This window comes from Carcharodon carcharias, chromosome 13, assembly GCF_017639515.1.
Source record: "Carcharodon carcharias isolate sCarCar2 chromosome 13, sCarCar2.pri, whole genome shotgun sequence".
NCBI lineage: Eukaryota > Metazoa > Chordata > Chondrichthyes > Lamniformes > Lamnidae > Carcharodon > Carcharodon carcharias.
Genome location: NC_054479.1, coordinates 28916158 through 28943614, shown reverse-complemented (window position 1 = coordinate 28943614; position 27457 = coordinate 28916158). Strand labels below are relative to the sequence as shown.

Genomic DNA, 27457 nt, shown 5'->3' with positions numbered 1-27457 from the left:
ACTCTGAGAACTGTGGGCAGCTGAGGTTGCTGCAGCACTCCAGAGCTGCCTGTGTGCTGTGGAGAGAATCCAGTAGATCATTGCAGACGGGGAGGCGGGCGGACCGGTGCAGTTCGGACGGCCAGAGAGATAATCCAGCATCATCTACCCGAGTGTGCAGGGAATGGCCGGGAGCGTGCATGCGGGCACTTTCAGGAATCTCCAGTGGTGCACAGCATCGTGGAGAGGCTTCCTGGCAACTTTCTTTCTGCTGTACTTAATCCCCCTGGTGTGCACTTCGTGGGGGACTGGATTTCAGTACAAGTACCCAGCGGGATTGCAGAACAGCAAGGACCAGCTCGGAGTGGGCAGCAATGGGTTCCTCACCCGCAGGTAACCGGTAGCCCCGCTTCACTCCTTTTTCACAATAGAAAGTTAGTAACCTTGATTAAGGAGAGTGGAAAAAGGCGAGTCTCGCTAAGTTACAAAAGGCTGGTTGTGAATTGCTGCAGACGGGTTCTGGGTCAGTGCTTGTGGTTAGTTGTGTCCGGATGTGGGGAACGCAAACAAGCTCACTGCGGAGAAAGGTTCATCAGAGTGACGGTCAGATTGTTGGATATACACTTATTAATGCCCCTGATTTCGATATATTTTGTGGACCAGAAATTCACTACTCGCTAAAACAATCCAACTATCCAGGTATAATCTTTTTCCAATGGTTAAATACTACCCAGGGATTTGCTCTTATTTAAAGCTCTCATCTCGTACAATAGCTGCCTGAAACACGTGTTTTGATTGACAACTCTTTTTTTTAAAAAAAATGTAGCATTTAATGTCCCACGAGAATTCTTGATGCATTTTCATAAATCGAGAGAGGAGAGTTTTTCCTTCCTGTTATCTGACAAACGGCGCTGTTTGAGATGGATATTCGGACAAGCTGCCAATGGGTTTGTCGGCTTTCTCATAATGGTCTCACGGGTCGCCAGAACTTGTGCAGCCATCCTAGCCCCGGGGGTTAACCCGAGTGCTCTGGGCACCAGCACCTCACACTGTAATGTTCTGAATAATGCGCCAGTCGACAGCATGGACCTCCCTCCCGTGAATTCACATGTGTGGTATTGACCATTGCCATAACTTTGGCTGTAGATAGAGAGGAACCTGTGTGGTTTTTAACATTAGATTTGTCTCTTTTCAGAGAATAGAACACGTTTAGAATAATTCAACCTTGCTAGCATTATTTTTTTTAAAAATAAGTCAAAGTCCTAGCTTCCTCACTAAGCTTCCCTAGATTTGATAGGATGGGGATCACACTTGTCGGGTAAAATGACAATGGTTGGCTTTTGTACACAAAAAGCCCTCGCACAAAAGAAGCATCTAGTGTTTAGAGAATGCGAGCAATCCGTTGTGGTTTAAAAGTTTGACACGGGCTGAGGTAATCGCCCTTCAAGCAATCCAAGACGATTCTTCCTGTGAATATTCAAGCCGCCTCCTCCCTCAGTGCTAAGAAATCTCCAAAGAACAAGTGCCTCAGACCGGTACCAGGTTCATCTGGCCTCAAAAAAAAAATCACTGGTTCGATTGAGAGTGATATTTCAGCACTCTCGATCACTTTAATGGGACGGATAACGAAAGAGAGCTAATAGTAAACTGACCTCGTGTTCCAGAGCTCAAAGCTCCTGCGTTAAGGAAGGACTAAATCCTACTTTGTCACGTTGTGGGTTTTTTTTTGGTAAATTCGAAATTATCCATCTGTATATGGTGCCATGTTAATGTTTTTCGTATATTAAGATTGATTAAAACTTTAATAGCCAATTAATCAAAACTGTAGTCTGTTTTCAAAGGTGTGACACCTCCATTGGGTTAAGCAGCCAACTCCACTGGAACCCCCTCCCCGTTAACTGGGCGAGGTTGCACTGATATAGGCCAGATATGAGCCTGCTTAAAAATAGGTGTACAGCTGTGGAGTTACACTGGTGAGAGTTTCTGTATGTCCTGACAAGTAATCTGGCACATTGTACCACGACAGAAAAGGGGCGGAATTTATCTTAAGTGCGTCAAGACCATAGAACGGTCAGTTTTAAATAAATTCCCCATCAGTCATGTCAGGCAGGTTTTATTCGGGTGTCTGGCATCTCCTTCCAACAGTAATTCGAAGTGAATGTTTCTCGCCCAAGCGGGAGCTAATGAACTCTTCTGAGGTTTCTGCAGATGGGCCTTTTCACGGTGCTGTTGCGTGAAATTAATCTGCAAGGAACCACTTAATCAAATAGTTGTACACCCAGTCCCACTCTAATGGCCTTTCTAATTTCTACTTTCAAACGATACCCTCGCTTTAAGCATCAATGCAGTCTCTATTACTGGGGAATCATGCATCCCAAAACAGTGCTTACTGTAGGGTCTTGGTTTTATTGACATCACAACATTGCCTGTGGCAACTGATAACGAACAGATTTCCGGACCATGCATTCTAATAACAGGTCCCAGTCACAACCACCCACAAACTATCAGTAACCACTCGAAACCCTCAGTGTCATTCTTTTATTATCTGAGCATTAACACTGCTTCAACTGGGCTGACAGTATCCAGAAGTTAGAGCCGGGCTTGGGCATTGTCATCAGTGACTGACTGAGGTTTTATTTCGGATTCTCATTGACTCAGCACCAGATGCCTCGCTGCTTTGGAGATTCTTAACTGGAAGCTCCATTTGATTGAATTATTTATGAATGGCATCGTTCCGTTAAAGGCCATTAACAACGGCCGTGTCCTGGGCAATGTTCAACGTGAAATGTTCCGGTGAAAAGAGCCTGCTCGAAAACAAACCAGGTAGAATACAAATAAATATTGAGCCCAGAATAACTCTCAGTCCAATAGGACACCAACTCGACACAAAGCATTTACTCATTTGGACGTTGAATTTGTTTTCGTCACGTTTGCTAATCGATCAAAAGTGAACGGAAGGATCAACTTTGAAGTTTGTATAAAGTGATGTGTTTACATTAGTAATGATACTGGTGGTACCGTCGGGCTCTTAAGTCAAGGCATGAACTTTTGATGGGGTGATTTACTGGAGCAGTGTTTACATACAGCCTGCATTTATCTCGATTGTTTGAGATTTGAGATAAAAACGGTATAGAGTGAATTCATAACAGAAACAGAAATACCTGGAAAAACTCAGCAGGTCTGGCAGCATCTGCGGAGAGGAACACAGTTAACGTTTCGAGTCCAAATGACCCTTGAACAGAACTAAGTAAAAATAGAAGAGGTGAAATATAAGCTGGTTTAAGGAGGGGGGGAGGGGGGGGGACAAATAAAGCTGGATAGAGGGCCAGTGATAGCTGGCGATAACCAAAAGATGTCACAGACAAAAGGACAAAGAGGTGTTGAAGGTGGTGATATTATCTAAGGAATGTGCTAATTAAGGGTAGAAAGCAGGACAAGCAAGGTACAGATAGCCCTAGTGGGGATGGGGTGGGGTGAAGGAATGGAAAAAGGCTAAAAGGTAGAGATAAAACAGTGGATGGAAATACATTTAAAAATAATGGAAAAAGGTGGGAAAAGAAAAATCTATATAAATTATTGGAAAAAAAGGGATCAGAAAGGGGTGGGGATGGAGGAGAGAGTTCATGATCTAAAATTGTTGAACTCAATATTCAGTCCGGAAGGCTGTAAAGTGCTTAGTCGGAAGATGAGGTGCTGTTCCTCCAGTTTGCGTTGGGCTTCACTGGAACAATGCAGCAAGCCAAGATTGGACATGTGGGCATGAGAGCAGGGTGGTGTGTTGAAATGGCAAGCAACAGGGAGGTCTGGGTAATGCTTGCGGACAGACCGAAGGTGTTCTGCAAAGCGGTCACCCAGTCTGCATTTGGTCTCTCCAATGTAGAGGAGACCGCATTGGGAGCAACGAATGCAGTAGATTAAATTGAGGGAAGTGCAAGTGAAATGCTGCTTCACTTGAAAGGAGTGTTTGGGCCCTTGATTGGTGAGGAGGGGGGAAGTAAAGGGGCAGGTGTTGCACTTTCTGCGGTTGCATGGGAAGGTGCCGTGAGAGGGGGTTGAGGTGTAGGGCGTGATGGGGGAGTGAACCAGGGTGTCCCAGAGGGAACGATCCGTGGAATGCCGCTGGGGGGTGGGGTGAGGGGACATGTGTTTGGTGGTGGCATCATGCTGGAATTGGCGGAAATGGCGGAGGATGATCCTTTGAATGCAGAGGCTGGTGGGGTGATAAGTGAGGACAAGAAGGACCTGGAAAAATTTATTAATTTTGCTTCCAACTTCCACCCCTCCATCATTTTCACATGGTCCATCTCTGACATTTCCCTTCTGTTCCTTGACCTCTCTGTCTCAATTTCTGTTCCAGTGAAGCTCAACGCAAACTGGAGGAACAACACCTCATCTTCCAACTAGGCACTTTACAGCCTTCCGGACTGAATATTGAGTTCAACAATTTTAGTTCATGAACTATTTCCTCCATCCCCACCCCCTTTCCAATTGCCCCCCCACCCACATTTGTCCAATAATTTATATGGATTTTTCTTTTCCCACCTTTTTCCATTATTTTTAAATGTATTTCCATCCATTGTTTTATCTCTACCTTTTAGCCTTTTTTGATACCTTCACCCCACCCCACCCCCAGTACCTTGCTTGTCCTGCTTTCTACCCTTAATTAGCACATTCCTTAGATAATATCACCACCTTCAACACCTCTTTGTCCTTTTGTCTGTGACATCTTTTGGTTATCGCCATCTATCACTGGCCCCCTATCCAGCTCTACTTGTCCCACCCCCCTTAAACCAGCTTATATTTCACCTCTCTTCTATTTTTACTTAGTTCTGTTGAAGGGTCATTCGGACTCGAAACATTAACTGTGTTCCTCTCTGCAGATGCTGCCCGATCTGCTGAGTTTTTCCAGGTATTTTTGTTTTTATTTTGGATTTCCAACATCCACAGTTTTTTGCTTTTATATTAGAGTGAATTCATCATCAGTTACTAGAAATTCGCATAACTTCTGTAAAGTTGCATCTTGGGACAATACTAACATATTGCTACGAACTTTCTAGAGGACAAGTAAGAATAAATCACCCAATGACATGGACTGCAAATCCCCAGTTAAATTATTCCTGGCGTTAATGTTGCTTTTCTGAAAATCATGACTCCCCAACTTTTATTCACGTGATAATAGATCACATTTGTTATTTTTCTTACCATGTGTTCAAGCTTACTCGATTTTTAAAAAAAAATTAAAGTGATTAAAATGCCATTTTTGACATACTTCCCATTTTGTCTGTGCCCTGGTGCATTTCTGAGGGTGAGGAATGTTTTTCAGCAGTTGTTGGAGATTGGAGGGTGAGAGGATGATAATGGTATAGAAAGTAATTAGAAGATTATCTTGGGTTTAAGTATTATCAGTGTGACCATGCCACAACTTAAACTTGAGACATTCCTGATGCCAGGGTTGTTATTTTGGATGTACTTTGTGTGAATCAGAGAAACAATGTTTTGGAGTTATGACAACCTATTGCTTTAAGGCTAAACCATAAAGATCAGAAGCTCCTAAAAGGTCTTTCCTGGTTTCTAATGAGTTTCTGCTCTCAGCCACAACAGCATTTAGCAATTAGAGTTGCCTCAGCACCCCTGGGCTAGGAAAATGGAATATTCAACCAGGCCCACATCCTTACTCGTACCAAGTCCTGTTTATCCATCACCCCTATGATGTTATTGCTATTACAGAGACTTGGTTGAAGGTTGGACAGGATTGGCAGATAAATTTTCCAGGATTTAGATGTTTCTGGCAGGATGGAGAGGAATGTAGAAGAGGTGGGGGAGTTGTACTGCTGGTTAAGGAGAATATCACAGCTGTACAACAGGAGGACACCTCAGAGGGCTCATGCAGCGAGGCAATATGGGTAGAGCTCCGGAATAGGAAGGGTGCAGTCACAATGTTGAGGATTTACTATAGGCCTCCCAAATGCCGGCGGGAGATTGAGGAACATTTATGTAGGCAGATTTTGGAAAGATGTAAAAGCAATAGGGTTGTTGTGGTGGGTGATTTTAACTTTCCCTATATTGACTGGGAATCACTTAGTGCAGAATTTGTAAGGTGCATCCAGGAGGGCTTCCTGAGACAATATGTAGATAGTCCAACTAGGGAAGGGGCATTACTGGACCTGGTATTAGGGAATGAACCCGGCCAGGTGGTCGAAGTTTCAGTAGGGGAGCATTTCGGGAAAAGTGACCATAATTCAGTAAGTTTCAAGGTACAGGTGGATAAGGATAACAGGAATCCTCGGGTTAAGGTGCTTAATTGGGGGAAGGCTAATTATAACAATATTAGGCAGGAACAGATGAATCTAGACTGGAGGCGGATGTTTGAGGGCAAATCAACAACTGACATGTGGGGGGCTTTCAAATGTCAGTTGATAAGAATTCAGTACCGGCACGTTCCTGCTAGGATGAAGGATAAGTATGGCAAGTTTCAGGAACCTTGGATAACGAAGGATATTGTGAGATTAGTCAAAAAGAAAAGGGCTAGAAGGCTGGGAACAGATGAAGCCCATGGAGAATATAAAGAAGGTAGGAAGAAACTTAAGCAAAGAGTCAGGAGGGCTAAAAGGGGTCGTGAAAAGTCATTGGCAACCAGGATTAAGGAAAATCCCAAGGCATTTTATACATATATGAAAAGCAAGAGGGTAGCCAGGGAATGGGTAGGCCCACTCAGGGACAGAGGTGGGAATCTGTGTGTGGAGCCAGAAGATATGGGAGAGATACTAAATGAGTACTTCTCATCAGTATTCAACAAATAGAAGGACTTAGCGGTCGATTTGTCTAGGGAAGAGTGTGTGGATAGCCAGGATCATGTTGAGATCAAAAAAGAGGTATTAGGCGTCCTGAAGAATATTAACGTGGATAAATCCTCTGAGCCAGATGGGATCTACCCCAGAGTACTGAGGGAGGCAAGGGAAGAGATTGCTGGGGCCTTGACAGAAATCTTTGTATCCTCACTGGCTACGGGTGAGATCCCAGAGGACTGGAGAATGGCCAGGGTAAGAAGGGTAGCAGGGATAATCCAGGAAATTACAGGCTGGTGAGCCTTCCGTCAGTGGTAGGGAAATTATTGGAGAAGATTCTTTGTGACAGGATTTACTACCATTTGGAAGCAAATGGGTGTATTAGAGGCAGCATGGGTTCGTGAAGGGGAGGTCGTGTCTCACTAACTTGATTCGAGTTTTTCGAGGAAGAGACAAAGATGATTGACGATGTAAGGGCATTGGATATTATCTATATGGATTTCAGTGAGGCCTTTGACAAGGTCCCTCATAGCAGACAGGTACAGAAGGTAAAGTCGCACGGGATCAGAGGTGAGCTGGCAAGATGGATACAGAATTGGCTTGGTCATAGAAGGCAGAGCGTAGCTGTGGAAGGGTGCTTTTCTGAATGGAGAGCTGAGAATAGTGGTGTTCTGCAGGGATCAGTGCTGGGACCTTTGCTGTTTGTAGTATACGTAAATGATTTGGAGGAAAATGTAACTAGGCTAATTAATAAGTTTGCAGACGACACTAAGGTTGGAGGAGTTGCAGACAGTGAAGAAGACTGTCAAAGGATACAACGGGATACAGATCGGTTGGAGACTTGGGCAGAGAAATGGCAGATGGAGTTTAATCCGGACAAATGCGAGGTAATGCATTTTGCAATGCATTGGAACAGGTAGGAATTATACAGTAAATGGCAGAACCCTTAAGTGCATTGACAGGCAGAGGAATCTGGGTGTACAGGTCCACAGGTCACTGAAAGTGGCAATGCAGGTGGATAAGGTAGTCAGGAAGGCATATGGCATGCTTACCTTCATCGGCAGGGGTATTGAGTATAAAAGCTGGAAAGTCATGCTGCAAGGTAGGCCACACTTGGAATATTGCATGCAATTCTGGTCACTGCATTACCAGAAGGATATGGAGGCATTGGAGAGGGTGCAGAGGAGCTTTACCAGGATACTGGTCTGGAGGTTATTAGCTATGAGGAGAGGTTGGAGAAACTCAGATTGTTCTCACTAGAACAACGGAGATTGAGGGGTAACTTGATAGAAGTTTACAAAATTATGAGTGGCATGTACAGAGTAGATAGTCAGAAGCTTTTTCCCAGGGTGGAAGAGTCAATTACTAGGGGACATAGATTTAAGGTGGAGAGGAGAAAACTATAGAGGAGATGTGCGGGGCAAGTTTTTTACACAGAGGGTAGTGAGTGTCTGGAATTCGCTGCCAGAAGAGGTGGTGGAAGCAGGTACGATAGTGGTGTTTAAGAGACAGCTTGACAAATACATGAATAGGATGGGAATAGAGGGATACGGACCCCGGAAGTGCAAAATGTTTTAGTTTGACAGGCAATATGATTGGCGCAGGCTTGGAGAGCCAAATGGCCTGTTCATGTGCTGTACTTTTCTTTGTTCTTTGCTCTCTGCTCGCTGCCTACACTGGCTCCCGGTTAAGCAATACCTCAAATTTGAAATTCTCATCCTTATTTTCAAATCCCTCTGTGGCCTCGTCCAGCCCTGCAATCCCTCTGCTTCTCTAATTCTGGCTTCTTAAGTGTCCCTGATTTTAATTGCTCCACCATTGGTGACTGTGGCTTCAGCTGTCCACCACTCCCTACACCTTTCCACCTCTCTACCTCACTTTCGACCTTTAAGGTGCTTCTTAAAGCCTACCTCTTTGACAAAGCCATTTGGCTCCTTATGTGGCTCAGTGTCAAATTTTGTCTTAGAACCCCCTTTGACAAGCCTTGGGATGTCATATTATGTTAAAGCCACTATATAAATACAAGTTGTTATTGTTAGTCATCTATATCCTAGCTATCCAGCAACTCCTGAGTTACACATTTGTAGATGAATGGCTGGGACAGGAGTGGGCTTTATTGCAATGCCCTCAAAGTTAAATAGCTTTCTGGTACCATAATATCTCACGTGAAGAATAGACACTTGGGTGGAGGGGTGCCAATGCGTTTGAGTCTTAGCAAGCCAGGAGAGGAAGGGAGGAAATTATTTTGGCGAATGCTCATGGTCAGGATGAAGCATTAAAGCACTGGCACTGGTATCAGAGCCACACTTATTGTATAATGATCTTCATTCCAAAAATAGCTAGCACAAATAGAACTTGTATAAAGAACTTGCATTTATGCAGCATTTCCTATTCACAGAATGTCCCAAAACAATTCACAGCCAAATAATTACTATTGAAGTATTGGCACAGATGTTTTGTAGGGAAATGTGGTAGCCAAACAGGATACTTTGCAATTTATTAAAGAAATGTTATTTTTTCCAATTCAGTTCTGCTGTTACACGGGTGAGGTGGTGGTGTCCAACGTAAAAATAAAGCATCACGTTGATTTTTTGTCTGGGAAATTAGAGGATCCACACTTGAGCTCAGGCCCCCAAGGCTGAGAGACTTGGAGGAAGTCAGAGTATTAGGTGTAAATGGCTTCCTTCCCAGGCCACACAAATCAAATTCATTATTGGCGCCAGTCTACTAGCCTCAAGGAGGGTTGGACTCTCTCCAATAACAAGCATGACCAAATTCCGTTCACATCGTGTCAACGCCTGCTGTTGTACTAGTGCCTGGCACATTGCGAAAGAACTCTCACCTTGTAGGAGTGTATGACAGGCAGTGAAACAGCAGTATTCATTGCAGAGGATGGCGCCACGTGTCAGGCTTGCTTAGTTAGTAACCTCTGGGTCAGAAGGTTGTGGATTCAAGTCCCATTCCAGAATTTCAGCAAGCCACTGGAAGCTTTAAAGAAGAGCAGTGAGGTATTTTGGTGTGCTGGTCAACATTTCTTCTGCAAACAACATTAACCAAAAATAGATTAACTGGTCATCATTTTGTGGAATCCTGCTGTGTGTCCATTAACTTCAGTATTGTCACAGCGCCTGGAAACAATTCATTCAACGTGAGGTGCTATAAGAATTAAGTTAAAGGTCTGCTGATTTATTATATAAATGCATGTCTTATTTTCACCAATGCATCTTTGTTCAATGAGCATTTGCTGCTAGATTTATACTGAATATGCAAAAAATTATATTACCAAATTGCCTGTACAACAGCTACCATTAAGAGATGATCAATGTAGTAACCAAAAAAAGCTGGACACTTAAAAAAAACAAAAGCAGGAAATGCTGGGAATGCCCAGCTTTAGGGTAAGACTCTTAATCTGAGCAACAATAAAAGATTGCTCAAGAGCATTCTTTGCTCATCAGATTCTTTTAACTGCTCAAAGCTGTAGATAGGTGGACCATACAGATCACAAAGGTCTCATTTACACCAAACGCAGACTGGGTGACCGCTTTGCAGAACACCTTTGGTCTGTCCGCAAGCATTACCCAGATCTTCCTGTCGCTTGCCATTTCAACTCTCCACCCTGCTCTCATGCCCACATGTCCGTCCTTGGCCTGCTGCATTGTTCCAGTGAAGCTCAACGCAAGCTGGAGAAACATCACCTCATCTTCCGACTAGGCACTTTACAGACTTCCGGTCTGAATATTGAGTTCAACAATTTTAGATCATGAACTCTCTCCTCCATCCCCACCCCCTTTCCAATTGCCCCCCCCACCCCTTTTTTCCAATAATTTATATAGATTTTTCTTTTCCCACCTATTTCCATTATTTTTAAATTATTTCCATCCATTGTTTTATCTCTACCTTTTAGCCTTTTTTGATTCCTTCATCCCACCCCACCCCCACTAGGGCTATCTGTACCTTGCTTGTCCTGCTTTCTACCCTTAATTAGCACATTCCTTTAGATAATATCACCACCTTCAACACCTCTTTGTCCTTTTGTCTATGACATCTTTGGCTATCTCCACCTATCACTGGCTCTCTATCCAGCTCTACTTGTCCCAACCCCCCTTAAACCAGCTTATATTTCACCTCTTTTCTATTTTTACTTAGTTCTGTTGAAGGGTCATTTGGACTCAAAATGTTAACTGTGTTCCTCTCTGCAGATGCTGCCAGACCTGCTGAGTTTTTCCAGGTATTTTTGTTTTTGTTTTGGATTTCCAGCATCCGCAGTTTTTTGCTTTTATCTTATTTACAGCTTTTGGTGAGGAGGTGATCTCTCACAGGTTGATAGCAAATGGTGCTACCATTGATTCTTCCCTAATGCAGAACAGAAGAGTCATACGGACTTGAAACGTTAACTGTATTCCTCTCTGCAAATGCTGTCAGACCTGCTGAGTTTTTCCAGCTAATTTTGTTTTTGTTTCAGATTTCCAGCATCTGCAGTATTTTGCTTTTATTTTATTATATTGAAACTAATCCATTAGGTTCCCATACCTGATTGTTATCAGCAATCTCTACTGGAAGCACATTTATGGATGAGTGTCAATAAAGAAACAGCTCCTGCTTCACAATGATGTTTCACAAAGTTAAGGCCAGAGGCTGAGATCACCCTTGGAGCTCATTCATAAAGAAGGTTAACTTGAGCAAGGTAATGGCGGGTGGCTGGTGATGATGGAGGAATCCACCCCAGCTTGAAGTCATAAGCCTGGATTTTGTCAGCAATGAAGTGACAGTGTTCAATGATAATCTCAACCTCAAAGAAAGCTGCCCGCAAAGATCTAAGGACTTCTGTGGTGCAGATTTCCCCTTTCCCAAACTTAATTTGAATCTGGCATAAGTTAAGGGGATCTTCATGCTTCTAGTGACAGCGATATCATTGAACAAGGTAACCAGCCAATCACATTGAAGAATCCTCACTGATGGAAAACCTGGAAATCAAATGCACTGGTTATCTTTATGTTTAAAAAAAATTCATGGGAAATAAAGGTTGAGACATACACATTGGAAGCTGAAATATCATAAACTTTAAAATGAATTCTATTAAAATGGAATTTTATCATAAAGGAAAAAAGGTTGACATTGCACAGTAGTTTTCCAGGGTCAGAGGGAGTGTACAGCAGTAGTTATGATTTAGTATGGTGTTTAAAAACTCAGTTGCAACTCATTTAACAAGGTGGAACTTTTCTGAGGATTTTTAATCAATGCTGTTGTCTTGAAAATGGAAGTTCTTGACAGTTCAGTGATTTCTAAAGATTGCCGCCTGTGGGGACTTCAGTGCACCCTGTGGAGGGGCAAAGAATCTCTGGCAGCAACTTCTGAATTTCAGAAGTTAACTGATGCAGACAGGAAGATATTGCTGTCTGTTTCACAAGGTAATGACAGTGATTGATAACTGTTTTGCAGTCACTATAACTGCAAAATCCAGGCAAATACTTTAATTTTGTCTCCTCTTGTGCTGAATGTGACTTTCCTGGAGTTCAGGTTCAGACCCAATGTGCCAGAGTATTCTAAAACTTCACCCTCATATTGATTCCTCAGGGGGAATTTTAACCGCTGCAGGATTTGTCGTTCTGCTGCACCCCCTCATATAAACTGGGACTGTTTGGCCTGGCATCCTCGCCCATGAGCCACTGAGATCCTCCTTCATCCACCCACCCACTCACCGCACCCCCCCCAACCACCACCACCACCACCACAATCTGAACTAACTGTAAGCTTCCAAAGTTCTCTCAATTCCGAGACAGTTCCTTTAGACTAGGAAATTGTGCATACCACTCCACTTTTTCAGAAAGGTGAGTGAGGGAAATTAGAGAATTTATAGACTATATGCTTAATGCCCGTTGTTGGAAATTACAGGAATCTATAATTGAGGGTAGTGTAACTGAACACGTTGAAAAATTTCAGAGATCAGAGAGAACCTGCATGGATTTGTAAGGAGTAGGTGATAGCTGGTGAACCCGATTTTGAATTTTTGAATATTTGACTAAAGTAATGAACAGGAAGTGGCTGCAGATGATAAAGTCGCTAGACTGTTAGCTAAAGTTGAAGCTTATGGAAGTGAAGGTAAATTATTAACCTGTTTAGGATATCGGTTGAGTACCAGAGAGTAGAGATAATGGGCAGCTACTCTATTTGGCAGGATGTGGCTAGTAGCATCCCACATGGATCTGTGTTAGGGCCTTAGCTAGTCACTATATTCAAAAATGACTTAGATGGTTGGGTAGAAAGTCACATGTCCAAATTTGCCAATGACACAAAGGCAGTCTTGTAAGCAATGTAGAGGGAACTGCAAAATTACAAAGTGATATTGATAGATTAAGTGAGTGGGCAAAACTTTAGCAAATGGTTTTGAATGTAAACAAATCTGAAAATGATAGCTCAGGGTACTCCCTAAATGTTTATTTATTTAGTGTGTGCATTGTCACTAAGCCAAGCAATAGCCATGTCAGTGGTTAGATGGAATTGTTTAAACCAGCCTTCAAGTTTAATCAGCAGACACTCCTCAACAACATGAGTATTGTTTGGACTACACCACAGCTGCAACCTGGATAGTCTTGGCGACCTCATTGATGTTGGGTAGATGCATAGAGGCCTTGGCCAGTAAAGGATTGGTTTAAAATGACCCACTGTCGATGTGGAAGATCAAAGCCAGGTGGGCAAGTAGAGGTCTATGATGAGAAAGTGGCTTCTGGTGGATGTTTTCTCCTGGCAGTCCTCCTGCCATAGGTCCTCAGCCATTACTCCTCAGTGTGGTGGGTTTAACCATATTGGGTAGCTACTGATGGGTTGAAGGGGTCATTAAATAAGGGTAGGCTTGCGTTGAAATCGACCATCTCCAGTAGCTTGCCTGTTTCAGTTAGCTCCATGATGTTGGGGAGGGGGGTGGAAAGCGGGTCCGAGCGGGAATGTTGCTTAGGACTGGGAGCCACGGGAGGTAAGTTTGCCGAAAAGTACCAGTGATGATGCATATTGTTGAGTTGCACATCAAAGTTTGGTATGGGCAGATTGGTACCATACTGATGTGCTATCTCGTGCAGTTGAGTATATGATGGCAAGAGCAGAGATCTTTAGGGTCTTGGCCTGTGATCCCCATGAGGTATTAGCTAGTTTACTGAAGAGGTTAGTAGATTTCCAAAGAGGCAAGTACACAGACCATTAAAATGTCATGAACAAGTGCAGAAAATCAAAAAGGCTAATTGAATGCTGGTCTCTATATTTAGTGGAATAGAATACAAGGGCATAGCAATCATATTTCAGCTATACAAAGCCCTGCTCAGACCACAACTGGAGTAATGTGAGCAGTTCTAGGCACCTCTTAGGAAAGATATATTGACGTTGGCTCCTATTACGATCTAGGCTACTAGAACATAGTAGATATTGAAGTCAGGGCTGTTTGATATAAATAATTCTGAATTCTGTTGCTTACAATCCTCACAACAACTACGACTGAGTCACTGGGGCAGAGAAATATGCTATTTTAATCTGTGAATTGGTTAACTATATTATCGCTTCAACATAAGACAATTCATAGGGTTGTCACCCTGTTCATCTCTAACATTTAAGAATATGATACCTCTACATTTAAAGCTGTATAGGAAAATATTGGGAAGAATTTTCTCCCTATGGGGGGGGCGATGTGCAGGAGCGGGTGCAGTTGGGCGTGCCTCTAATTGGCGCCCCCAATCAGAGGCACGCTGCCATTTTATGGGGGCGGGCCAATTAAGGCCTCCCCAGCGTGATGTCTGCCAGAAAGTGCTATGCAGGCAGGGAGGGGAATCCCTCAGCTGAGAGTGCATGAAAAAGCGCACCCATCCCCCTGAGGCTAAGTGCTGCCTCAGGGAGATTGGCGCCAAACTTAAAAATGGTCAAGGAGCAGAAATAAAATTTCCCTGACATCTCCCCACATATGTGACACTGTCAAATGAGTTGGGACATGCCCATCCCTTTAACTCTAACCTTTATTTAATTTTTTAAAACCTACATGAAACCTCATCCCACCCGTGGATGAGGTTTCATGCTTTTTCTGAAGCCCGCCATTAAGGTTGGACGGGCAGGTCCATTAATGATGTTAATTACCTTTTAAATGGCCTCAATAGGCTGTTGATAGGTCGGCGGGAGCACAGCTGATTCGACTGCACCCCTGCCGACCTGGAAATTGAAATGACGTGGGGTGACGTCGGGAGCTCCGCTCGACATCATCCTGCGTAATTTTACGCATCGGTGAACGCTCCCCTGCTCAGTGACCTAAAGATCCTGGAAGATCGGATCTTCCACGAAGTGGCAATCACCATTGGATTGCCGCTCTGCTCCTACTTTTTCACGGCCCAATGCTGCTCCGCATTTCTGGCTGGGTCTTCTGAGGCCGGCTTCTTCAGAGGTACCTTTAATCAAGCAGCTTCAGTGTAACAGTGCAGTGCAGAAGAGTGAATGAATGAGGAGGGTGGCAGATGGATGAGGCGGCAGAATGGGTAATCCATCAGGTGTAGTCAGGTTAGGTCACAGGGTTAGCTAGGTGGTGGGGTTATTTGTAGGTGTGGGCGGATGCTGGGGGGGTGGGGAGGGGTTGGGAGGGCCCATGTGAGTGAGTTGGGGGTAAGTTGTATAGTTATCCAGGAGTTAGACTAGGGTTTTTCTGTCCAAACTTTCCTGGATAATTACCCAGGTAAATAAGTCGGAACTGTCGGAAACTTTCAGAGAGTGCCAGGGAGTGGAGGAATTGCCTGTCTTAAGTTCAAACTTCCTGGGCAATTCCTGTGAAGGTCAGTGTGTCATGACTTCACAGGGTCCTGACAGGCATCTTAGATCTCCTGTGATCCAGAGACCGGAGAATCTAACCGTTATTTCTGAGTTAACTGGGAAAAGGCTGGAAATACACAGCAACTTGGTGAACAATGATTTAGCATCTCAGTTGGGTCCCTTAATCAGAACTCTTGTTTGATTGTGGTTCTTTGTAAACTATACTTGTTTACTCTTTTGTGATTTTGGGTTAAGTTAATTCAGTTTTAACCATTGCAATGTATGTTTTTTTTAAGGAACTGGTGCCCATACACTGTCACGAAAACAGTATCCTGCCAAGTGCAGAATGGAACTTATGTGCAGAGGGTGTATCAGAGCTGCAGATGGCCAATGGGATGTCCTGGTGGTATCAGGTGAGAAGACACTTACGACTGTGCTAGTCATATCAATTTGACCACTGCACCATCCACAATGGCATTGACATCCCTATTGTGCAATCTAGCTGCTCAGGGTCACTTTTGTACCTGTTATAAAGTCTACTATAATATCAAAGTTATCTTCATTTTGGCATAAAAATAACTGAGTGTCCTCAGCAGTTCAACAATTGCACCATGCTCTTGACTTGCCTCTTGAAGGTGGTGGAGAGGCTTTGGGAAGTCAGGAGATGAGTGACTCACTACCAAATACCTAGCCTGTTTTACTCACCTTCTGATCAAGTGATCACCAGTGCCAGGATTTTGATAGTAGGGGGTTTGGGGATGATAAGGCTGATTGATAATTGATGAATGTAATATTCTGGGTCTCATGCTGACTCAGATTATTTTACAGAGTCTGTTTATCTTTATTAAGAAACAACTTACTGTAATTTCATCTTGGCACGAGGTTAAACAAGAGAGAGCAAAATCATGTGACATTGCACCACTTCCTATGATGAGGTTACTGTCTCATTAGCATATCAGTTGAATTAACCCCTTATACTGCATCTCCCCCAAGTTTCTGATTCCCCCTAGTATACTACATCAACCCAACCCGCACTCTGCCAAAGTCTCTGACTTCAAGTTCTTTTTTTATAGGGACAGCCGAAGCCTAACCAAACAGCTCCTCTGCTCCTTTAGAGGACATTGGGGACTTGAGTCTGGGTGGAAAGAGAGTTAACAGATGAATCAGGTTCACTAGTCTGGTAGTCCTCTGGATTGGTAGATGAATGCAATTTCTCTGGGCTGTACAATTTGGTAGATGACTGCTTCAGCTCCGTAGAAGGTTGTTTCTGTGTGGCAACCAGTCCATGTAATTTCTGTCTCACCATAGCATCATCTGTTTGGATAAGATAGGTTTGTCCATAGCAAGCTTAGTCTCGGATCCAAACTGGCTCTCCTGGTTGGAGGTCTGGTAGGTTGGTATGCTTTGTGACATTTGTTATAGTTCTACATCCAGCTGGAACAATACTCATCCTCTTTCTCCCTCATCTTGTCCAATTCATCAGCTTGTACACAACGTGTGTGCCTGTGTGCGTGCATGAGTGCGTAGGTATAGGAAGTTGAGTTCTCAGTCTTCTTCCCATGAGGAGTTCAGATGATGCTGGACCATTTTGGAGTGGAGTTGAACGATAGCTCAGAAGTGCAAGTTGGATGTTTCACTGTTCTTCTTCAGCAATATATTACCAGTACGCATTGCTCTTTTAGTTCACTGTTGGCTTGAGGGTATCTTGGTGAGCTGCTGGACAAATCTATATGATGCTATGAACTCTTTAAAATATTCATTGGCAAACTGCAGTCCGTTGTTTGAGATTACCAGTACTGGGATTCCATGTGTTGCAAATATCTCCTCCAGCGCTGTAATTACTGCTTCAGAATTGTGACCCTGCAGATGCCTCACTTTTATTTATCTGGAGTAGTATTCTACTACGATCAAGAACAATCTACATCTGTGCTCAAAGAATTCCATCCCAAGATGTTCCTTTGGCCTTGGTGGAAAGGAAGATGACATCAATGGTTCTCTCATCTCCTGACGATAAGTAGCACAAGTAATACAGTTCGATATCATCTCTTCCAACGACTTTGAGAGTCCTGGCCACCAAACAGAATATCTTGCTCTGGCTCAATATTTTGTGATGCCCAAACGTCCTTGGCACCAATCCTTGCAGTATATTGAGTCTCAGAAATCTTTTGTCATAGATGAGTAATCAATAATTGCGCTGATGTGTCCTTTCTCTTCATAGTACTTTCTGAGAATGGGATTTTGTGACATGTATGCTGGCCACCCTTTGATGCAGCACTCTGACCTGAGCACATTCTTCACCAGATTTCTGATTTCATTCTGTCATTGAGATGTTGCTGGGAGTTGTGGTTGTTGCTTATCTTTGGCAAGAGTGGATGAGGGCCATATCTGGGTGCAATTGGGCACACTGCCTTCATTTTAGGACGTAGTGATGTGGTATGCTGTCTTCAGCTTTCCCAGTCCTGTGAACAGCTGTGGAAATTCAGCTCTGAGGGTTTTAGGCTGATCTTCTCAGCTTTCCAGTTCCTCTATTCCACAGATCAGATATAAGTCAGTACAAGCTTTTCTGCATAAGAATCAACAGCTCTAGTTGAGTATCATATATAAAGTTTCAGTGATTTCTCTCTCTCTCTCTCTCTCTCTCTCTATACTGAAAGGTTTCATTCAGTTGTCCTATGACCTTGAGTTCTATACCTCCTGGGCTATGTGGTTTTTTGCATGATGGCTGAGGAGAACTTTTGTCCAACCACAGTTCAGGATCAGAAAGAACCCAAAACTGCCACACCTGTGTCTAACTTAAAGCGTGTCTTGTTTTCCTTGACTAGGATATCAGCACTCTTGGAGCTTCCACCTGGTTCCTGGATCTCTGCAAGGAAAGGCATCTCAATGTCATTGATATCTTCTATTTCATGGATCTTGCCGCCTTTCAAAGGCTTCTCTTTTTGCTTATTCTCTACAGGCTTCTTACTGTAACACATAGTCCGGAAGTGACCCTTCTTTCTGCAAAAATGGCATTTGAACTCTTTGGCAGGATAATTTTCACACTTATGTTTCTTCTCACCACACTGATTACAGTTAGCTGGCGCAGCTGCTGCAAGTACTTCCTGTCTCTCCTGCTTTTATACAGCCAGCTCACTGCTTTTAAGTTTAATATCCTCAATTGAGTCAGTCAATTTTGGGATATCGTCATCCTTGTCATCCCGATTCACCAATTGATTTTTGCTTCCTGACCTCAGCTTGCCTACATAGTTGAATTGCCTTCGTTAAGGCTGAATCATCTCTCGGCTACAAGTAGTCAGACAATGCTTCATCCAAAACTCTAACAACAATTCTGTCCTTGATTAGTTCATCTTTTAAGCTGCCATATTGAGAGTTTTCTGCAAGTCTATACAGATCGTTGGTAAATGTATTGATACTTGCCCCTTGTCGATGGGTATGCTTGTTAAATGTAGCCCACTTGACAAAGGTACTCTTTCGCAGATTGAAGTAGGCATCAAGTGCTTATATTATTTCATCGTATGTGGCTTTTTCTTTGATTCCTTATCCTACTAGGCTATCGTCTGCACAGCCATATTGTCTGCACAGCCACCCACCACATACAATATCGTACTGATCTGCTCACTGCTTGGCTTCACCACGAGGCCCAATGCAAGGTGATATCTAGTAAATCTGTCAGCACCAATCCAGAAACACTTCTGTCTGGCTGAGATCTGCGACCTGCCCAAAGCTTTCCAGTAATGGCAGAGACTTTTCACGCTTTTTCTTTCACTCATTGCCACCATATAATAATCTTGGTCTTGTTGTGCTAATACAGGGTATTCACAGAGTCGGATGAGGTAAGGAACACAATATATTTTTTAAGAAATGACGCACTTTGGCTTCATCTTGCCCTGAGGTTCAACAAGACATCAAGACCATGTGATGTTGGATCACTTCCTGTGATGTATACTGTCTCGTTAGCATATGACATTGTTAGAATTAACCCCTTATACTACAATGAAGAGGCTGATTGTAAACCAACATTCTAATTTATGTGAAGGAGAAAATAACTTGGATTGATTATAGTGATTATAGGGAATTGCAGGTGCAATTCCCTCCCTTTTTTGCCTTACTATCTCTCTCTTGTTTTAATTAATTTCCCCAAAACCGACCTCTTTGACCAAGCTCATGTGGCTCAGTGTCATATGTTGCCCGAATATGCTCCTGTGAAGGGCCTTGGGACATTTTGCTACACTAAAGATGCTATATAAATGCAATCTGTTGAACTAAAATTTGGGCTTTAGAACCTGCTCATGTGCCACAGGCCAGATGTGTGACAAAGTATGCATGGGCAGTGCTGAAGGATGGTGAGCATGCATGACCCCACTTCCCCCTCGTCTGTACTGTGCCCGAGAGAAGCTTTTTATTTCTGAACTTACAAGTTGTTTCTGCACTTTCCAGTTACAGGGCGATGATCCGACCAACTTATAGACTGACTTACAAAACGGTGACAGCAGTGGAATGGAAATGCTGTGTCGGGTTCAGAGGGAGCAGCTGTGAAGAAGGTGAGGCCCATGTCACTCACTTGAATGTGTGACATCTGCCTTTGTGTATTGCTTACTGCTGAATAAGCCAACCAGTACAATGTGATACTACTGTCCAAAAGTGACATTTTAATACTGTTTCAAATTGTTGAGCAAAACAAATTAGCTGTTGAACAAAATAATGAGGGTGTATTTTGCATTCAGCTGATACTCGGCTGAATGAAAGTAAGCTTTTTAAATATTGGCACCTTAATCGAGTGGATTTTTGGATGCTGCCTCAGTTCTGGTGAAATTCTGACCAGATGTGTTGTATTCTGAATGGAAACAAGTTCCCTGGGTTAGAAAACTTTTCATAACCATTCACAGTAGTGCTGGCCTTGTACAGGGAGCTAGCTTAAGATAAGTTGTGACACAGGTGAAATTTAAAAGGATGCAGCCACTTAAAAGGTATATATTGTCACCTGGCAGAGATGGGAGCATTTTGTTTTTACATCCTTAAGGATTGAAAATGCCTTTCAGTTTCTCAGTAGCCTTTATCAAAGCTGAAGAAAAGAGCAGCCTCGGGCAAAGGTGAAGTGAAAACCCAACATGGGGGACACGATACGGATTCTGTGGCAAGTGACAGTGATATAGCAACCGTACCCATTTCACTGGCTGACTAAGTGCACATTTTGCTGCATTAGACGTGGGTGAGAATTGCCCTCTCTGGCAATTGTGGGCATCCACTCCAAGGAACAGCAGTGCAGCATGCTTCAAATAAGCCTAAAGCATGAGAGATAATGACAGAAAAGACCTACACATCCTATGTTGCAAGTTGGCTGCAAAGTTCTGCAACTGACCCCTACTGACCTGGAGGAGCCTTGGCCCCCCCTTGTTAGTTTGTTGGTGTGCCAAGGTTATGGCTGGTGCCATGTGGTCAGTGGAGCCTAGTTGTGATCAACTTGAATGTCAGAGGCCATGTGTGGAAACTGAGCTTTGCTTTCACAAATAAAGTTGCCCCAAATCTTACACATCTTTTGCTTACGGAACCTCTGACTTCTTGGTTTATAGGTGAAAAAAATAGTGGTCAGTACTTCAATTTGTTTATGGGTCATTTCCATTTATTTATAAGAAGCAGGTAAAGAAAATGCTGTGCCTTTATTTTAAGATAACTAACTTAGAACGCATTAAAAGAAAATCTTCTTTTAAAACATTTCAATGCAACATACAAATGCAAAAGTGGGAATACGCTTTAATCAGAGATATTTCCCCACCTCATGACCCTCCATAATCTGTGTAACTTCAGATAAATTGATACTATTTGGTACCTTTATAGGCAATAGTTTCATTTTAATAATCCATCCACTGTAAGACAGCAAAAATGTGCACAATGTTTTGAAAAAATAGGCCAATGCTACTTTCTCTAATCTTGAATTCCTTTTTTAATTTGGTTCAGAACAGGTGACCCAGTTTAATGTCTTAAAGAACACTATACTGCCTGAATTATGGTTATCCACCACAAAATGATCTAATTGGAATGAATTACAATGGCACTGATTTTGCAGATTTCACTCCTCTGAAGCTGACAGCAACTTTGGTAGTCCGCACATGCACAGCTAAACGGAAATCCAGAAGTTGCTGTCATTGGTTCTACCTTTCTCCAGAGCATGTGTCATTGAGGACCTGCCACACTAATCAATTAGAAATCACTGAACGGACAAAAGCTTTCACTCTTGCGCTCTTAGTCTCGCTGGGAAAAAAAAACCCTTAAAAAGATTACACCTTGTTGAATGAGAGGTAATTGGGTTGCACTAAGTTCAAAATTACTATTGAACAACAAAACAGACCCTGAAAGAATTTTCTACATGCTAAATGTTCTCCTTCATTATAAACTTCACATTTATAAAATAATGCTTTCAATATTTTTGGATTTTTTTTCTACTTTAGTCTGATGTGTATGCCCCAATTATTTATTTTTACCATCTATAAATTTAAAAGTGAAAGTTTCACTGGTTTTTGCTGCCTGTGGGAAGACTCCAATAGGGCAGGCTGCTCACCCTGGTGGCTGACATCAATGTTGCTGAATATGTGGACACCTTCTTGACTTGACAGCAACTTTAGGCTGGCATTGGGAAAGGGGAAATCCACGCTACAGCGATCCCTATACATTTGTGGACAGTCATCTTCAAGGTCAGCGGTGAACATTCTTGCCACTGACTGCAAACTTCCACCCAATTTGCTAGATAAACATTTGATTTATGAAAGTAGAAGTGTAGAGCAAATGCGTGTAATATATGTGTTAACTCCTCACCTTTACTTCTATGAATCAAATGTTTGTTCAAACATATTATAACGCACTTTCATTCCTTTGAGTCATTCCACCTGCAACCATTTTCAATTATATTTGTCTTTGAAATTAGAATCCTTCCATTTTTTGTGATAGATGTCCAGTTTACACATTTTATTCACTTGGTTTGTATCTACTTGTTACAGGATTCACATAATTAAACACCAACAAAGTTTCTTTCTTTGGACACATTTCGGGCCCATATATGTTTATATTGGTTAAAATTGATCTTCTGCTACAGCCTGCAAGATATATTGATTGTAAAGCTTTGAAAAAATTCTTAGTCTTAAGTATAGAAAACATCTACCATATTGTATAACGCACCATATAGCTGCAGTTTAATTGCATACTTTTGTGCAATTGTGTTCCTTGTGCTGTCATTTGCAATAATATTTTTTCACTTAAACAACAAATTTTGGTGATTTCAATATTTTGCCCTCTTCATTTGATAACACACAGAAAACCAGCTATGCTTTTGCAAGATGAGGTTCACAGTTGAACCTTAAATCTGGGTCAAGAGTAAAGGCATTTACATGGATTCATGTTCATTTGAAACTGTTTTTGAAATTTATTTGATACAAATCTGTTTTCCTTAAATAAAAATTTATGTAGCAGGCCTATCTATAGAGAATCTGTATGTTTTTATATCAATTATTTTCCCTTTATCTGCATAGTTTGCTTTATTAACTGGAGTTCAGAAAGCTATCAAAATAAACAACAAAGTTTGCAAAGCAGATACATTGCCTGAAGTGTAGTGAATTTCTGGAATCGGGGCATAACTGGACATTAGCTCTAAGACTAGGCCATGTATGCAAATATTGAAATTTTATGACTGTTAATCTTGCTTTATGTAAGTCGTAGCAAGCTCCCGGTGTATTTGACCAAGTTTAATCGTGACTGGATATGTTCTGATTTGCGACTCGGCTTTAGGATTTAAAAAGCATACAGAACCTTAAAATGCATACAGGGCCTAAACGCTCAGCCACTCACTGCCTTAAACAGCTGAATTCTATGAATCAGGAACTTTCACTTGCTACCTTGGATGAGATCAGCTAAATTGGCTGGATGTTACTGTTAGGCCGGTAATTCACTGTGCAGGGCTAATCATGGATGCTGAACATTGAAAGTGTCAGATTTCTGCTTGGTGCTTCTGCTATCCAGGGTAATGCATGAACAATGAGCATCTTATACTTGGTGCCAGAAGTCTCACAGACCAAACCCTAGCCAGGTGTCAAAGCCTTCACAAGTGGGGGATTGAAAATTTTGATGGAAAAAAAGGAACGTAAAAAATTAACTTCCAGGAATAGAAAAGCAGAACAAATTTTTTTTTTAAACCCAGAACATTATTGTGCCTTTTTAGATTCTGCACATTGCAATTAAAACTATGTTTTGATTATGTAATCATTAACAGATAATTTGATTCTTATAGAATAATTATTTCCTTTTTTGAGGCTTTCATATTTGCACTTTATATCTATTCTGATACGTTGAATTTGATCTATTCATGTTATTTGATGGGTCCAGTGTGAAGGTTAGTTTGTGTGTTTGAGACTGGAATTACTTTACTTTCTCTGCCACTACTAATGAGAACCTGTCATACTCTAGAACATCCTATTAGTAGATTGTACACATGGAAGTAAACTATAAAGAGCTGAATTAAATTTCTATACCGAAATCAATTTCAGATTTGAAAAGACATTTAAAATGAAAACAAAATGCTGGAAAAACTCCGCAAGTCTGGCAGTATCTGTGGAGAGGGAAACAGAGCTAACATTTCAAGTCCGTATTTTCCTCAGAGCTGAAGAGATGTAGAAATGTGATGGACTTTATATTGTTGAAGGGAGGGGGAGAGGAGATGGAGCAGATGGAGCAAAATAGAAGGTCGGGGTAGGTGGGAGCTCAGGAGAGATTTGACAAAGACGTCATGGACACAGGACAAAGGGAGTGTTTGTAGTGTTAAAGAATAAAGAAGGTGCAAGTAGTGGCATTAAGGTAAGATAGCAGAATGTGTTAATAACAGAACAAGGGTCAGCACTCTGTGAAAGCAACATGTAAGAACAAGTTACAGATGGCCCTGTGGGAAGAGGGGTTTGGGGGAATTAGAAGAAAAAAATCACAATGGAGGACAAAGTTCATAGTCTGAGGTTGTCGAACTCAGTGTTAAATCCAGATGATTGTAAAGTGCCAAATCGGAAGATGAGGTGCTGTTCCTCCAGTTTGCGTTGGGCTTCTCTGGAACAATGCAGCAGGCCAAGGGTGGAAATGTGGGCATGAGGGCAAGATGGTGATTTGAAATGGCAAGTGACTGCAAGGTCGGGGTCATGCTTGCAGACTAAGCAAACGGGTTCCCCAAAGCGGTTACACAGCCTGCATTTACTTGTCAATTTGCACACACATAGTAACTTGAACATTTTGTGAGTTGAAGTTCATTCTCTCCCACTGCACCATTTTCCATTTCCCATCTCAATCATTCTGGATAGTTGTTATTCAGCCTCCCTCCCATGACCCACCCCCACCCCCTCACATATAGCCCCGCCCCCAAACTCCGCTGCACACTCATAACCACTGCGATTCTTCACACAGGACTTTACAAGGCAGCAGAAAAAGACTGTCACATGGCTTGTCTCTGCTGGATTTGGGCACAAGCTCAGAGAGAAAGGGAGATATGTTATGTCACCCATTGCATCGTCCACTGCTGCTTAAACTGAAGTTTTAAAACACAGTTTCTATAGTTCAGTTGTAGGGTGATTGGTTTCAGGACTGCTATATTATTTTGAAAAGAACGCAGTCAGTTTTACATCATGTTCCTAACCAGAAACAGTATGTTCACCCAGATTGGTAATGTTTGAATCATTGTTAAAAGGTTACTGCAGGATTGGGCCCAATAATAAATTGTCCCTCAAATGTTTTCCAGCAAAACACTGCCTTTTAAAATTTCCAATGGTTATTAAACATTGAAGCAAAAATGAGAATCACCAATATGTCAAAACGACTAAGGTGGGTGGAAAATATTGTACTGGATCAGAGTACTTGTCATTACTAAACAATATGGTACCTGTGGATAGTGCCACCTATTGGCAGATATGGGTACCTTGTCCTCCTCCCCTATACTATTGAATTTCACATCTCAGCTGTGTTATTACAAGGCTGTACTTAGCAGAGGGAGCACTGAAGGGATCATTGTCACCAAAATACACTTGTACATCTCCCAGAAACTGGCTCAAAATGTCAAATTTGGAAACAGATTGCTTGATCTCTCTGTTGAGGAAACTAGGTAAAAAATGCACTTAGGGGAACAGAAATAAAAAGAAATTCTTATGTTCACCAAATAAATTTAAATATAATACATTGTTAGAATGTGGTTTGTTTTAAATACATAGTAAATGTAGAGGAATCCCAAACTGGGGATTTCATAAGAAGCCTTTGGTGGTAGTGTTTGGGAGTTATCAGTTAGATTTCTTTTCAAATTATAATTCTAGTTTTAAAAAATGTTCAAAGGACAGTTTATCCTATGTGTTCCTTCAAATATGTATGGGAGGAGGATGGATGGTCTATTTGGCAGAACCATTAAACTAATACCATTTTGCAGTGTGGATTTTAATCTTAATAGATTAATCCATACATATTGCTTTCATTAAACTAGTGCAGATGACTTGTAATATACCAGCAACTTACTAGAGGTCAGTTATGGTATTAATCTGCCCTTGTTAAATAAAAGTAATATTTAACACTTTACTACCTGTAGTGTTAAATTTATATATGTTTATATGTGATGGAAAGGTGCAAATTGTGTTTTACAAAGCATGAAAGACATTTGGGACTCAACAGACAAAACAAATATCTTCATTTTAAATGTGTTTTTATTACTTTAGCCAGTGCCAAATTTCACTGTGCGTCTTTCACCAACACTGAGCAATTTTCCATTTGAGCTATACAAATAACTACTTTTCCGACTTTGTTAGTTGATCCTTTCATCCAGAAACTGGGTGGTAAGAAAATAATTCCGCATCCCCTTGGTGGAATTACCCTCTGGGAAGTAGGAGAAGGTTCCTGTCTGAACCAAAACCCAAACAGTGCACTTGGGTGAGAGGGATAACAGAACAGATCCTTTCTACCATTTTCAAATGCATAAAGCTGTGGCAATGTAGATAATTCTTGCCAATCTTGAATTTGTTTTCAGTCCCTGTGATAACAGGGAACTGAGGGCGGGAATAATATTTTTTCACATGAGAGGAATCCGCATTTACTGTATATTTTTTTTAGACCAGATTTGCAGAATTTAGTTCTGCAAATATGCAATTAAAGGGGAGATACGAAGCTTCAGGGTGCTCTGCTCAGTTAAAGTCTTTAGGTGAAGGCTTGTTCGTTCTTGTAGTTTTCTTATCAAATATTATGGGAAAGTTGTAACCCAACTTTCGCGGTTTTTTTGTTTTTATTTCAATTTTTATTCCTTGCTAAACAATATTAGCAATTTAGCATTTTTTTTCACCCTGAGTTCACGTGCCATCACTCAGCTGAGGAGATGTATGGATCTGCTTTCAAGCTCTTGGCACCATTCTGTAGCCCGTCTTCAGGCCTATTCAAGCAATTTATTTGGTTCCTTCCATCTATCCACCTGCTTTACTTGTGCTCTGAACTACTTTGTCTTTTCACTGCAGTTTTCCAGCAGCATGATTGGAAATTTCCTGTATAGAAAGTTTGGGCGTGTCCTATGTTCAACTGCACCAGCTGTGGCTCAGTGAGTAGCACTGCTACCTCTGAAGTCATAAGGTCCTGGGTTCAAATCCTGCTTGGAGCATAAAATTCTAGGCTGACATTTCAGCACAGTACTGAAGGCATTCTGCACTGGAGGTGTCACTTTTCAGTTGAGATGTTAAACTGAGGCCCCATGGTCCCAGGACAATAATTTGAAGAAGAGCGAGGGACTTTTCCCTCGTGTTCCGGCCTATAGTTATACGTCATGCAACGCCTGGTCATTAGCACATTGCTGTTTGTGGGAGCTTGCTGTGCACAAATTGGCTGTCACATTTCCCTGTGTTACAACAGTGACAACAATTCAAAGGTACTTAATTGGT

At 42.0% G+C, this 27457-nt stretch overlaps 1 protein-coding gene across 2 annotated transcripts in view; it reads left to right on the top strand.

The window, feature by feature from the left end:
* Positions 1 to 18: 18 nt before the first annotated feature.
* Positions 19 to 27457, top strand: part of LOC121286379 (EMI domain-containing protein 1-like) — a 386722-nt gene continuing 359283 nt past the window's right edge. For both annotated transcript variants that reach the window (XM_041203470.1, XM_041203471.1), the window contains exons 1-3: positions 19 to 372; positions 15833 to 15949; positions 19974 to 20077. In XM_041203470.1, coding sequence (XP_041059404.1) covers positions 164 to 372; positions 15833 to 15949; positions 19974 to 20077 — 430 coding nt within the window. In that variant the 5' untranslated portion in view covers positions 19 to 163. The remainder of the gene's footprint in view (positions 373 to 15832; positions 15950 to 19973; positions 20078 to 27457) is intronic.